Source organism: Cucumis melo, chromosome 1 (assembly GCF_025177605.1).
Source record: "Cucumis melo cultivar AY chromosome 1, USDA_Cmelo_AY_1.0, whole genome shotgun sequence".
Lineage (NCBI taxonomy): Eukaryota > Viridiplantae > Streptophyta > Magnoliopsida > Cucurbitales > Cucurbitaceae > Cucumis > Cucumis melo.
Genome location: NC_066857.1, coordinates 19,972,809 through 19,986,914, shown reverse-complemented (window position 1 = coordinate 19,986,914; position 14,106 = coordinate 19,972,809). Strand labels below are relative to the sequence as shown.

The following is a 14,106-nucleotide window of genomic DNA, read 5'->3' as shown; positions in this document are numbered from 1 at the left end:
CTTGGTAAGGAATTCCACGCTAATGGGAAGCTCAATGCTTGTGTAATGGAAAAGTTCATCTTGTTAATCAAGAAAAAAGAAGATGCTTCGAAGGTGAAAAATTTCAGGCCGATAAGTTTCACTACTCTGACTTACAAGCTGGTGGCAAAAGTGGTGGCAAAAGTATTGGCTGAAAGACTTAAGAAAATTATGCCAAGCATTATTGATCCTCCTCAAAGTGCCTTTTTAGAAGGAAGGCAAATTCTTGACCCCATTCTCATTGCCAAGAAGTGGGGGAAGAAAGCGAAAAACAAGAAAGGGTGACTGATTAAGTTGGACTTCGAAAAAGCCTTTGATAGGGTCAATTGAGACTTTCTAGAAGTAATGGTACAGAAATTTTTTTATGGTAGATGGATAAAATGGGTAATGGGTTGCGTGCGATATCCCAAATATTCATTCTTTATAAATGGCCGACCATGAGGCAAATTTCAAGCATCAAGAGGCCTTCGACAAGGAGACCCACTTTTCCCATTTCTCTTCATCCTAGTAAGTGAAGTTCTAAGCAGCCTAATTTGAATGATACATGCGGAGGGAATGTTTGAAGGGTTTATTGTAGGCAAAGACAAGATACATGTTTCCTTACTCCAGTTTTGCTGATGATACACTCATATCATCCGGGAGTCTTTGGTCTCATTTGAATGGTGTTCAGGACAAAAAGTCAATTGGGAAAAATCTGTCATTTGTGGAATTAATATAGAGGTAAGAATGATCATTGAAATGACTTCAAGACTAAGATGTAAGATAGAAAAGCTTCCCTTAATGTACCTTGGTTTAGCGCTTGAAGGCTACCCAGAAAGCTCCTTATTCTGGCAGCCCATTATTACATAAAATTCAAGGTAAACTAAGCAAGTGGAAGAGGTACAACTTATCTTGTGGAGGATGAATCACACTATCCAAATCAGTCCTTTCCAATCTCCCTACTTACTACATGGCAACTTTCCTCATGCCAATTTCAAATTTTACTTCGGAGAAAATGTGAGAATTTTTATGGGAAGTTAATAATGGGGGAAAGCTGAATCACTTAGCTAAATGGTCTAAAATCACCAAAAGCCAAAAAGATGGGGGCTCGGTCTAAGTGATTTGAGAATAAGAATTATGGCTCTTTTATCAAAATGGGGATGGAGATTCATGTTAGACAAAAGGCCTTGTGGGTCAAAGTAGTTAAAAGAATTCATGATGTCCACCCTTTCCTTTGGCACACTGGCAGGAAAGAGAATTTGAGTTTGAGAAGCCCATGGATTAGTGTTTCAAGAGAATGACGCAAGATTGAAGCACTAGCCACTTTGAATTGGTAATGACAACAAATTGTATTTTTGGACTTATCCATGGTGGGATAATATTCCCCTAGACAACAAATTCCCTAGATTATCTCGTATTGCTCTCTTGCCTAAAGGGTGAATTTCCAAGCATTGGGACAGCCAAACTAGTTCTTGGGCGGTTTACTTTAGAAGATTAATGAAAGAGGAGGAGGTTGTTGACTTTCAGTCACTAATGATTTCTTTAAATGGTAAAATGGTAAACTCTATCCGAGATAAGAAAGTTTGGTCTCTAGAACCAAGTGGCTTTTTCACTGTTAAATCCTTGGTTACTCATCTATCACTAGCTCATCCCGTTGATTTTTCTTTATATAGGGGTTTTGGAAACTAAAAGCTCTAAAAGAGTCTACATATTTGTGTGGATTATGCTTCAAGGGAATATAATTGTTCCTCTTCACTGCAAAAGAAGTTTCCTTCTCATATGTGTAATCAATGTTGTATGAATTGAGAAGACCTTCAGCACCTTTTTTCGAGTGTCCTTATATAGTGAATTCTTGGTGTAGACTGCTGCAAATTTTTAATTTCAGATAGGTTTTTTAGGGCAGTTTTAATGATAATCTGCTGCAAATTCTCTTTGGACCAGATTTAAAGAAAACCTCATCAATTTTATAGTGCAATGCACTCAAGGCCTCGTTAGAAGAAATATGCTTCGAAAGAAATCAACGTTTAGACGGAGACTTTTGGAAAAGTCACTTTGGTGATAGCTTTGTTTGCAAATAAGTCTTCTAGGAAAGTAGAAATGTCCTTCCAATCATCAAATACGAATAAACTGGGTAGAACCCACAAATAATTGAAATCTTCTTTGAGGATATCGTCACTTTTCCGAACCCAATATTGCTGCTCAAAGTGTTCCACAGATTGTCTTCCACCTGTAACTTGACTTGAATTTATTAGAGCTTTAGCCATGCTTTTTTTTTTAAGAATTAAAACAAAGGATGATTCATTCCGAGAAGATTTAACTTCGTCTGCATAACTTGAGCCTGACTATGGGAGGTGATATGTCTGTGACCTCGACGTGAGCTGATACTGAGTGTGATTTGGAATGCCATAACATGCAATCATAACTCATTAAAAAATTCCTTATCATATTCAGGAAAGAGAGCCATCCTGTTTTGAAACTTATGAGAAAACGTGAATAAACGACTGAGTTTCTGAGGCATTTCGAGCCACACACCTTAGAATCCAGCCTGATGGGGTTAAGAATTTAGTCAGTCTTGTTTCTCCACTTTTACAGTTTCCATTTTTGATGAACTTCCAATCCGGCTCTTTGACTAGAACGAAGAGTGCATCAACTAACCATTCCTGCTGATGCTTGGATACACCAATGATTTTTCGTAAATCTACATCTTCAATATGAAACAGCTTCTTTTCAAACCATATGCAGTAGTAGGAATTGACGTTCTTCCAACTCTTCTTCCATTTTTGAGTCTTTGAAAATGCTGGACATTCATCGGACAATGTCGTGGCTGGAACAAAGGGGAAGGGAGAGGAGAGAGGAGAGAGGGAGAGAGAGAAAAGAGAACTCACATTTGACCCCACTCTGCAATTGTTGTAACCAAAAAAGACTAGTGTTTGTAATCTCGTTTTCTACTATTAGGATAGGACACTGTTGGATGTATGACTACATAAAATTTTGATTTAGTGACTACATTGTTTTTTTCCTTCAGAGGGTGTCGTCCTTTACCCATTTGTTTCTCTATTTTGTAAAGTATTAGTGTTGCATTTGCTAACGGGTGATACAGGTAGTTGGCTGACTGTAAGTATCTATTGGCTTCTATTTGACCAAAAATGTAGTATCTAATGGGAACACTAAATTTTGAACTTTAATTCAAGACGGTATCTCTAAATTTAAGAATCTTGCATGCTCCACTCTCGAAGACTCCTTGGGTATTTCTTGAGATATTTTTCCTTGCGGGTAAGCACAAAACCAGTGTGACCACCCTCTTTTGTTTTACCTATGATAAAAAGAAACCTGATTCCTTTTCATTGATTCAGGATCTAACCATTTTTTTTTAAATTACAACCCAAGTTGTATCCACACTTTAATACAAAAACTCAATAAAAACTAAAACTAAAGATGTCACCGATAAATAAGTTTAGCTCTAACCACAACACTCAAACAATTATCCCACTAATCACATTATAAAACTTTTCCTTGCCGACATTACTCATGGCTGCAAATTAAGGTATGGCCTCTTTTTTATGTCGTATAACAATCATATTCTCTTCTTATGTGAATAAGATAGATTATTTAAAAGAATGAAGATGGATATGAAATAGGACTTACCGAAAAATTCTTTTGTACAATATTAGGTTAACTATTGCTGAAGTTTCTGAACTATAGAAGCAATACTGGGCACTATAAAGAGCACTGGGGTAGTAACAATATATGAGACCTCAAATAACAAATATAGATGCCAGGAGGGGCAACAGGGAATTCATCTCCCACCTCTTAGACTGACTTGTGTAGTTAGTTTAGTATTTAATCTTCCTTGTTATACTTCTGTGCTTGTGGGAGATTTTGAGTGTTTGCCTGTGATTTGTACATCACAGTGAAGGGAGATCTCCGCCATCTTGAATGGGTGGCACTTTGTACTTATATTTTGGTTAATTTGAAATTTTACTCAAGGGAGCATCTTAACACAATAATGTGCACTAAAATGAGTATTAGGCTAATAACAACGGTGAGCTAATAATGATTAGGCTACGGATCTGAGCTTAGGAATCCAATGCTAGCTTTAGTTAAGGCGTGACTTTTCTTGTTCACTTTCAACTTTTTGGCAGGTCATTGAGTTGGTTGATAGAAGTGAACCTAGTTCTCATCCTCCAAATCAGGTAGTTTTCTCATATACGAATTGGTGGTTGCAACATATATTATGCTTGGTACGAATTTGCTGGTACAATCTTAGCCAAAAAGGGTTTGCTTAGTCTATTAACATGTTAAAAATTGACCACATATAACCTTTTGATGATTTCTAAAATTACTTATCATTTCACATCTAATGATTCATATAAATATAAGGGAGGGGTAAAAAAGAGTAAACTAATTGATGTAGCCTAAAGGATGAATGGAGAGACATCTAATTAGTTTTTGGCTTTTCTATTATTTTTCTTTCATGTAGTTTCATTTATTGTATTCTTGGGAGTCTATTTATTCTGCTATTCTTTATTCTGAATATCAGTGCTAATTATTCAATAATATTACACAAAATTAACAATTATGAATTAAAAGTTATCAATACAAGAAGAAACAAATCCTAATCATCAATTAAGGATTTGACCTAGATACCCTAATTTACTCTAATTCTGCCACATCAATTTTCTAATGAACCTCTCTACTGTAAGGATTAAAACTGACAAGTTTAAAATAAATATGTAACAAACCTAACTCTCCTTATTTACAATTTGCCAGAATACCCTAATGTAAAACACTGGTTTGAGAGAGAATCAGAATGTCACATTCATCCACTAAAGAAATATATATTCAAGATACAATGGTGAACAAATAAGTAAAGTGTTGAAAAACCTAAAAGAGTAAAATATAACGAACATTTTTACAATAATAGAATTATAACACTCTTTAAGTTGAAGCATATATATTAATCATGCCAAACTTGAGATAATCAATACGTGCTCCATTCAATGCTTTCATGAAGATATCTCTTAGTTGTTCTCTAGTATTCACATATCTTTTAGATATCAAACCTTGTTGAATTTTCTCATTTACAAAATGACAATCAACTTCCATATATTTACTTCTCTCATGAAACACTGGATTAGATTTCATATGAACTGCTGCTTGATTATCACACCACACCACAATTTTGTTGATGTGTGATTTCAAATACCAACTTAATAAGAAGTTGATCTATCCAAATCAATTCACACACAGACCGTCGTTGCTCTATTCTGATTCTGCACTTGAACGTGACATCGCATTTTGCTTCGCTCTTCCAAGAAATCAAATTACCACCAACAAAAACACAATGTCCTAAAGTTGATCTTCTGTCTTTTTTAGATCCTACCTAATTGGCGTTCGAGAAACATCCAATATTAAGGTGACCATACTCCTTATATAATAAACCACACCTAGGAGCAACCTTCTGATAACACATTGTTAGATATTCTATTAAATTTTCCTTTACCCATTAGCTTAAGCTTTTGGTTGAATTGGTGATTTAAAATGGTATCAGAGTAGGTGGTCCAGAAGGTATTATGTTCAAGCCCTTGTATTGTTGTTTCCTCCCCATTTAATATTGATTTCCATTTGTTGGGTCTTTCTTCATCAAACACACAAGTGAGAGGGAGTGTTAGATATTCTTTTAAATTTGTCTTCACCCATCAACTTAAACTTTTGGGTTGAATTGGTGATTTAAAACACATAATTTGTTTTAAGCAAACCAATGATCAACAGCAGGGCTCATAATACTCACTGAACATGCTATGTTGGTTGAGTCACGGTAAGGTAATTAACCCTAAACCCTAAACCCTAAATCTCCTATATCTTTCAGGATCTTGTAGCAATTCTCCATCTTTTATGAGTTGTAAGTTGCGTATCATAGGGGTATTACATGACTTAGTCCCTAACTTCCCCGTTTCAGTCAACAAGTCAAGTACATATTTTGTCTGTGATAATAGTATTCATTTCTTGCTTTTTATCACTAGGAAGTATTTCAACATGCTCAAATCTTTTGTTTGATTTTGGCAACAAAGTAAAGCCTTTAGCGATTGGATACCTAAAGCATCATCACTATTAATCACAATATCATTCAAGCTCATGGTCAACATCTCAATGCGCCCTATGGTCTTCTTTTACCCGATTTGTCTTCTCAACATGTACAACTAACATGATGGCACCGCTCTCAGATCTCTTAAGAAAGACCAAATGAGCTGACGTGCTCTTTTTCATTCTAAAGCTTTCAATCGTTTGACTAAATTTTCCAAACCAAGGTCATGGGCTCTGTTTTATTCCATACAAAGATTTGCAATGGCAACACACCTTTTCATTCTCCCTTGGGCAACAAACCTTGGTCTTTGTTCCATATACACCTCTTCTTGAAAATCACCATGAAAATCACTATATACACCTCTTCTTGAAAATCACTATATAGGCCCATGATCGATGGAAGCTAATGAAATAACCTCATAGATGCCATTTTTGCTACTGGAGAAAAAGTATGAGCATAGTCAATGCCATATGTTTGTGCGCAGCCTTTTGCTACAATAAGTGCTTTTAATCAAGCAACAGAACAATCAGGAGTAACTTTAACTACAAACACCAATTCGCAACCGATTAGTCTTCCTTTTCTTGCAAGGAGAAACTAAATCCCAAGTACGATTGTCATATAAGGCAATTATCTCCTCCACCATTGCAGCACACCAACCATGATGAGACAAGGCTTCAGGAACTGTTTTAGGATGGATACAGAATCTAATGATGCAATGAAAGAACATGTAAAAGACAACAAACGATTATATAAAACAAAAGAGGAAATAGGATGAGCACACTTACATTTACCTTTACGAAGAGAAATAGGAAGATCATCTCTCGTTTTCCGATCCAATGACGAGGAAGCCTCTAGTGCAAAGCATGGAACTAAAGGGGACAGCGAAGCCTTAGGTATAGGGCATGGAATTGAAGGAGGTTGTCATCGATCATAGACCTTAGTGATGGGTTACAGATAAACATAGGTAGAGTTGAATCGGGGAGAGGATAAAAAAGGGAAACAACATTGTGGACAAGGAAATCATCCTTTGACGCCTCATGCTCTCCTTGACTCATATTCAAAGAGAGAATGTGAGCAATGCTCAAAGAATGTGACATCAAGAGGGACGAGATATTTATTTAGACCGGGAATGACTCCGATACCCATTATGAACATGAGAGTGGCCAAGGAAGATACATTTTAAGGCCTTTGGTTCCAACTTTGTATTTTGAGGTCGAACATCTTGAACAAAGCAGGTACAACCAAATATTTTGGGTGGAATGGAAAACAAATGTTGTTTGGGGCATAAGATATGGAAAAGTATCTCACCCCTAGGAATGGAAGACCACATGCAATTTATTAAGAAACAGGTTGCGGAAACAACATCAATCCAGAAGGATTTTGGAAAATGCATTTGAAACATTAAGGGTATGTTTTGGGTGGGGTTTTAGGGGGAAAATGATTAGGAAATTTTTGGCCTAAGGAATATGATAAATGGGGATTAGTGTTATCCTAATCCCTAAATAACTCTATCTTATCCTCTCTTTTACTTTCTTACAACCCTACATTACCCTACCTAAATAACTCAATCCAAATTCTAGTATTATTTTTTAAATTACTATAATCATAACCCTTCCCCCAAACACATATTATTATAACACTACTATCATAATCCCTCTCCCAAACACATACCATCATAACACTACCTTTTATATTCTTTCTTCCAAACACATATTACCATAACACTACCAATAATAACCTTTCCCCCAAATACATATTATCATAATACTGGGATTATCATAATCCTTTTCTCCCATAACTCTTTCCCTCCCCCAAACGCACCCTAAGGCTCCAACGGTTACAAAAAGATGATAGTTCGTTTGTTTTGCAACCCCATTTTGAGGTGGAGTATCAACACAATAAGATTGATGAAGAATGCCATGCAAATCTAATAAGACTTAAGTGTATGAGAGAAATATTCTTTAGCATAATTACTCTGTAAGATTTTAAGAGCATCAATAAGCTGATTTCGAATTTCATCATGAAAGTTATGAAGGTGAGAAAGTAAGTCCAAACGATTTCTCATTAAATATAACCATGTTATACGAGAATAATCACCAACCAATGTAACGAAATACTGAAACCCTCCTTTTGACTCGATAGGACGCGGACCCAAAACATCATAATGCGCTAATTCAAATGGAGCACTAGCTCGTTTATTGACTCATGGATAAAAACTCAAACATTGAGATTTAGCAAACTGACATGACTCACAGTCTAAGGAAGACAATGCTGAAACTGGGTATGCAGACTCTTCAACACAAAGATAAACAAATGACCCACCGTCAATGTTCTTCAAAGGGACACGACATGCTAGAGCATGTGATGGCTGTTGGATTTTTGGTTAATAACTGTAAAGACCTCCAACGTCACCTCTTTACCAATAGTCTGCTTTTCGTAATATCCTAAAATAAGCAATAACCAGAGAAAATGGAGACACAACAATGAAGATCATGAGTGAGTTTATCGATCAAAATCAAATTAAAACAGAATTGTGGTAAATTTAGAACTAAGGACAAAGGAAGTCTGTTCTGAAGACAGAAGTGGAGGTTCTGTCAACTATAGTGACATTAGGTTAGGAGATAGATGTACAAAGGTTAGAGAATAGAATGGGATTACCTCTCATATGGTCTGTAGCGCCAGAGTCGACCCATTTCAAAGTGAAGGAAAGAAGGCATTTAGTGATGTTACTTGTTTCGGCGATGGCTGTAATGGGAGTAGAATATGATGTTGCCAATGACTTCTGATACTTTTGAAACCTAGTGAACTCCTCTGAAGAAATTGTAATTGACTTGTCAGAATTATCAGGGGTAGAAGCCACATTTGCAGATATTCAAGAATCTTCCGCACTCGCATCTGGTAGGACCAGGTTTATGACAGTAATGACAAACAAAATCTTCTGAATTTGTTCGTTGGTTATTGGAATAACCTTTGGAGCTATTTGTCCAATCCCCTTGTTACCTCTATAGTTATCTGTACGCCCAAACAAAGCATTTATAGAATCAGATGACATAACTGCTTGTGGTTTCTTTGGTGGGTCTTCCTCGATGTGTTCATCCATCTCAATGCACCTAATAAGGTAGCTAACATTTTATCTCCATGAATTGTAATTTGATCCATTCAACTTGTGTTTAGTTACTTTTCACATCATAGGAATCATCTCTGACGTGAGAACTGATTTCTTGTCAGCCATTACCTCCAAAAACTGACAGAAATATTGATTAAAATCTATAGGAAAGCTATGTTGATGCAAACCCTAATATTCCAAAGAGATGTTTTTCATGGAACGAATCACAAACAGTGAGTATATAGCCCAAACAAACACACGACCAAATAGAGGAAATGGCATCGACAAATCCCTCAGAAAACGAATCGGAAAGGATGGTGCATGCGCTTACATGTGCTGGCACGTGAATTTGGTGACAGAGGAAGGGTTGGTATGTGAGCCTCCCATGCTGGTCAGATGGCTTCAAAATTTTGGGATTAGTTAGATCGACAGTCGGGCTCCTCTTTGGACAGGGCAGTGTTGAAGAAAGGTGAACGAACTTAGGGTGGGTGAGGACGGCAAACAAACCGATGGTGGCAGCAGTGGACAAAAGTATAATCCCAACCCCTCCACTAAACCCTAGATGGAACACAGAAGTGTTCTAAATTCTCAAACCCTATTCAAAACCCAAATTTTCTGTAATGCTATGATACCATTTAAAACACTTAGGTCTGAGAGGGAATTAGAATATCACATTCATTCACCAACTAAATATATACAAGATAAAATAGTGACCAAATAAGGAAAGCGTAGAAAAACCTAAACATATTCATTTTAACACCTAACATTGACATTCATTCAACAATTACAGTAATTAAAATAAATCTTCAGTAGCTCAGAAACTAGATTACTAAAATAAAAATAATTTTTTTTCTACAAGGAGCACCATGTTCTGGGCTTTGGTTCAGATTTTTTTACCCACATGCAACATTTATATTTTTATGATGTCAATTATATCGATATTTGATAAGGTGTTTCAAGATTTCCCCAAGTCATTCTCCAAGCAAGTTTGTGTGCAGATTGATGCGTTGACTTATTGTAGCTTGTTTATTATATTTGCAAGAATTTTTAGTCACATATTTTGCCAGATTGATCAGTGTTGTTATTTATTTATGACCTATTGTTATCTCTGATTTAGCATATGTGATTTTTTTTTCATAAAAGCATATTTGAAAGAGTTATTAATCTTGACAACATTCCTATTTACTGTGGCCTAGGTTGCAACAGATTTGCGTAGAGCAGAGGCAGAGATTCAGAAATTTAAAGAAGAAGCACAAGCTTGTAAAGATCACATGCTACAGGTTCACAACTTTCATTTTGATATGATTTTTTTTTTTTGGAAAACGTTATAGTAACTTCAGTTAAATTTTTGAGCTTTCAGTACAAGAGCATTGCTCAGGTAAATGAAGAAGCTGTGAAACAGATGGAATGTGCTCATGAAACTTTCAAGATTGAGGTATTTTTTAGTACTTAGCACCGTGGATATTTGTTCTTCTTTTTGCTTCTTTTTCATCTTCTTCCCAATGCAAATATCTGAGTTGCACATCTGTAGGCTGAGAAAATGAAGAAATCATTAGAAGCCGAACTTCTTCAGCTTAGAGAGAGGGTTGCTGAACTCGAAAATGAATCTATTTTAAAATCTCAAGAAATAGCTTCTGCTGCTAGTTTGAAGGAAGAGGCTATTGCGTCTTCTCTGGCAGATATTAGAAATCTTAATGAAGAGAATGCTGCAAAAACGTGAGTATTTTGTTCTTTTAAATCTCCAATCTTGTCATGTAGTTAACTCATCAAAAAGAGAATTGTTTTCTGTAGGGCTAAGATTCAGGAAATGGAAATTCAGATATCTTATTTAAAAGAAGATTTGGAAAGACAACAGCAAAAATGGCGTACTGCTCAAGCTAATTATGAGAGACAGGTTTGATATTATGCCCATTCTAACATTTAGTATGGAAATTGACAAATAAATATAAACTTCAAATTGAATATCATGGCCACTTGACTGCATTTTTAAAATTCAATTGTGATATTATGTTCTAGTGGTTAGAAAACGTTGTACTGTGTCTCCTTATACCAAGAAGAGATGTTACCCTAACTAAAAGATCTCGAATGGGTTTCTTTTTGAGAGGGTAGCCGCCTTTGAAAGTTTTTCATGTGTTTCTTTTCAAGCATATTAATTTTGCCCTTGAATTGACTACTTAAGGTCTTGATGGACTCTTTCCTTTGTATCAGGTTATTCTCCAGTCAGAGACAATTCAGGAGCTAACAAAAACTTCCCAAGCCTTGGCTTCTGTACAAGAGGAGGCAGCTGAGCTTCGTAAATTAGCTGAAGCGTACAAAACAGAAAATGTAGTGTCTCTTTTTACTTGTGATGTTTAAACTTTAAAATGTTCTTAAAATGTGATTTTTCCTTATCCCTTTAAGGAATTCTGAACAATTGTTTTCTTCTTTAGTTGTAATATTGGAATCAGTGTGTGGGGATATTTTAGGCTTATGTTTTATCCATAGTTCCTTTTTCTTTTTCAAATGGTTTCTAGCAGGCGTAAAGTGTACTGTTGAACAAACAGTGCCTCAATCACCAGAAAGAAAATTTCCCTATTTTTTAGAAAAAAGGAAGGAAACCATACTTTTCATTAATATAATGAAATGTGTTCATTTCTCCTTTCCGCACACAAGAGAGATATGACAAGGTGGTGGGCTGAAAAGCTCTGCTCTGCCATATGCTCTAAATATCATATTGTAGAAACTGAAAATAAAAGTTCAACTAAAAAATATAAACTAAAAATAAACAGAGAAAGATAGCATTCCAATTCAAACAAATGTCTTTGAATGTAATAATTAGAAAAAGCCTTTGAAAGAGAACACCTTGACGATGCAAGTAGATGAGCAAGCAAAAATGATGGAGAAAAATCTCCAATAATTAATTGAAGTATTTATTATCAATTAAAAGTTACGAATAAAAGAAGATAAGTTACTCTATTTATAGCCTCGTTTCTGTTTCAGAAAAAAAATCCTAATCAATCAAGAAAACTAATCATTATCCTAGTTAACCAAGAAAACTAATTAATATCCTAATTAATCAAGAAAACATATCATTATCCTAATCAAGAATTTAAACTATTGTACCTTAGTTTACTCTAATCCCTACCACATCAGTGAAGACGAAGGGCTTTATCATGAAAAACTCTTTGGTTTCTTTCAAACCAGATCTATCTCTTGCAAGAGAGCTCTCACTGTGTTGGACTGTGAAATTTGAGAAGTATTTACCAATATAGGACCTACCAAGAGCTGGTAGAAGAATATTATTCTGAAATAACATGGCAAAGATCCACTGGAGATGGAAAAAAAGAGATTCTCTTAGGCTGATTTAGAGAAGCTACACTGCACTCGAAAAACAATTATTGCGAGTCTCCACTTTGAGCCAAACATAGAGGGCACATTGAGGTAGAGAGACAATGCTGTTGCACAATTAAGAGAACAAAATAGCAGTCAAAAATTGTTTTTGGGACTTTTGAGTTCCAAAGTACTTGATAAACAACTTTATCTAATGAAAGGCCATCATTAGATGGTTAAACTAAATATTAACTGTGAAGCATCCTCCGGGAGATAACACGTCGCTCAGTCTTGAGAAGAAGGTTGTAAGGAGTTCATACAACACAATAGTTGCTTAAAATCAGAAATTTCCTTCTCTTAGAAGCCTTCTGTAAGTAATATGCTAATATGCCATGAATTAGTATTTGCATCTCAATTTTCAAAGCCAGAACGATTGGGCATTAAAGCAACTCATACAACTAAGGAAACCATAATTTGAAGGAAAGATCTGAAACCCAAGTTTCCAGCCAAAATCTTATATGCCTTCCATTTCCCAACTTCGTTGTATAATTGCCTATTGGCTATTTGATAAGATAAATTTTGTTTATACCAAAAAAAACATCCCTAATTTTTGTTTATTTATTTGTTATTGTTTCTTGTCTTTTTATTCTTTATTCTACTCTTGGCTACTAATTTTATTTATTGTATTACACAATGCATGCATTTTTAACTGTGGAGTTTTCTGTATGACCATGCTTCATGTCCTATGTAGGAAGAACTAAAGGCCAAGTGGGAAGGTGGGAGGGTAGCCCTTGAGGATTTCAAGAATAAGGCTGACAAGGCATACTCTGAACTTAATGAACAGGTCATTCCTCAGATCACTTTGTTCCTTGACGTATTTTTATTATATTTACTGGATATTTATTATTATTATTATTTTTTTATAGTGGGCGTTTCTTTGATTTAAGAAACTCAATTCTTCTCCTAGAAAATAATACAAAATTTTATTTTTCAGCAGCTCTATAGTTCTGGTATATTTTAAATTTGTATGTTGTAGCTGCTTGAGATGTTTTCACAGCAGCTCTATTGTTCCTTTCGTATAAGAACTGTGAGAGACTGTTTTACGAACTGTGTTTATTGAAAACCTTTTCTTATAAAACATTCAAACTTTCTCATGAACATCAACAATTTGTACATGCTTAACACATAAGCATAACAATGCAAAAGGAGTAAAGAGATGAAAGCTTGAAAACTCGGTTAATCTTTGGAAAATCACTCACAAATTCCAAGTTTAAGTTCCCTTTCCTCAGAATTCCAAGCACCTTCTCGCTTAATACATCTTCTTTTAGCAGAGTAACTTTAGGAATTTCACAATAACCTCTTTTCTAGTGATCCTTAAACCCTATTTATACTATTTCCAAATTAGATTAGTCACTCTTAAGCTTAAGAACAACCAAGATCAAGGTTATATCAAACGAAATTATGGGAGGATGTGAATTCTTTAAGTGTGGAAGAAAAAGAGTTGCTCATGGGCAAACCTAAGTCGAAAAAGATTGAAAATCCTTTTCCTCCATTCCTTGAGTTTGTGTAGATTTTAATAAAGGATTTTTTAACAACATAATTTTTGGAT

General features: G+C 35.3%; 1 protein-coding gene across 3 annotated transcripts in view; it reads left to right on the top strand.

Annotated features, from left to right (window-relative positions):
* LOC103489776 (nuclear-pore anchor-like) overlaps positions 1-14,106 on the top strand; it is a 66,388-nt gene that overhangs the window by 40,329 nt on the left and 11,953 nt on the right. For 2 of the 3 annotated variants that reach the window (XM_051085568.1, XM_051085540.1), the window contains exons 28-34: positions 4,140-4,190; positions 10,385-10,468; positions 10,549-10,623; positions 10,720-10,904; positions 10,980-11,082; positions 11,397-11,513; positions 13,249-13,341. In XM_051085568.1, coding sequence (XP_050941525.1) covers positions 4,140-4,190; positions 10,385-10,468; positions 10,549-10,623; positions 10,720-10,904; positions 10,980-11,082; positions 11,397-11,513; positions 13,249-13,341 — 708 coding nt within the window. The remainder of the gene's footprint in view (positions 1-4,139; positions 4,191-10,384; positions 10,469-10,548; positions 10,624-10,719; positions 10,905-10,979; positions 11,083-11,396; positions 11,514-13,248; positions 13,342-14,106) is intronic. The other variant, XM_051085592.1, reaches the window with a different exon arrangement.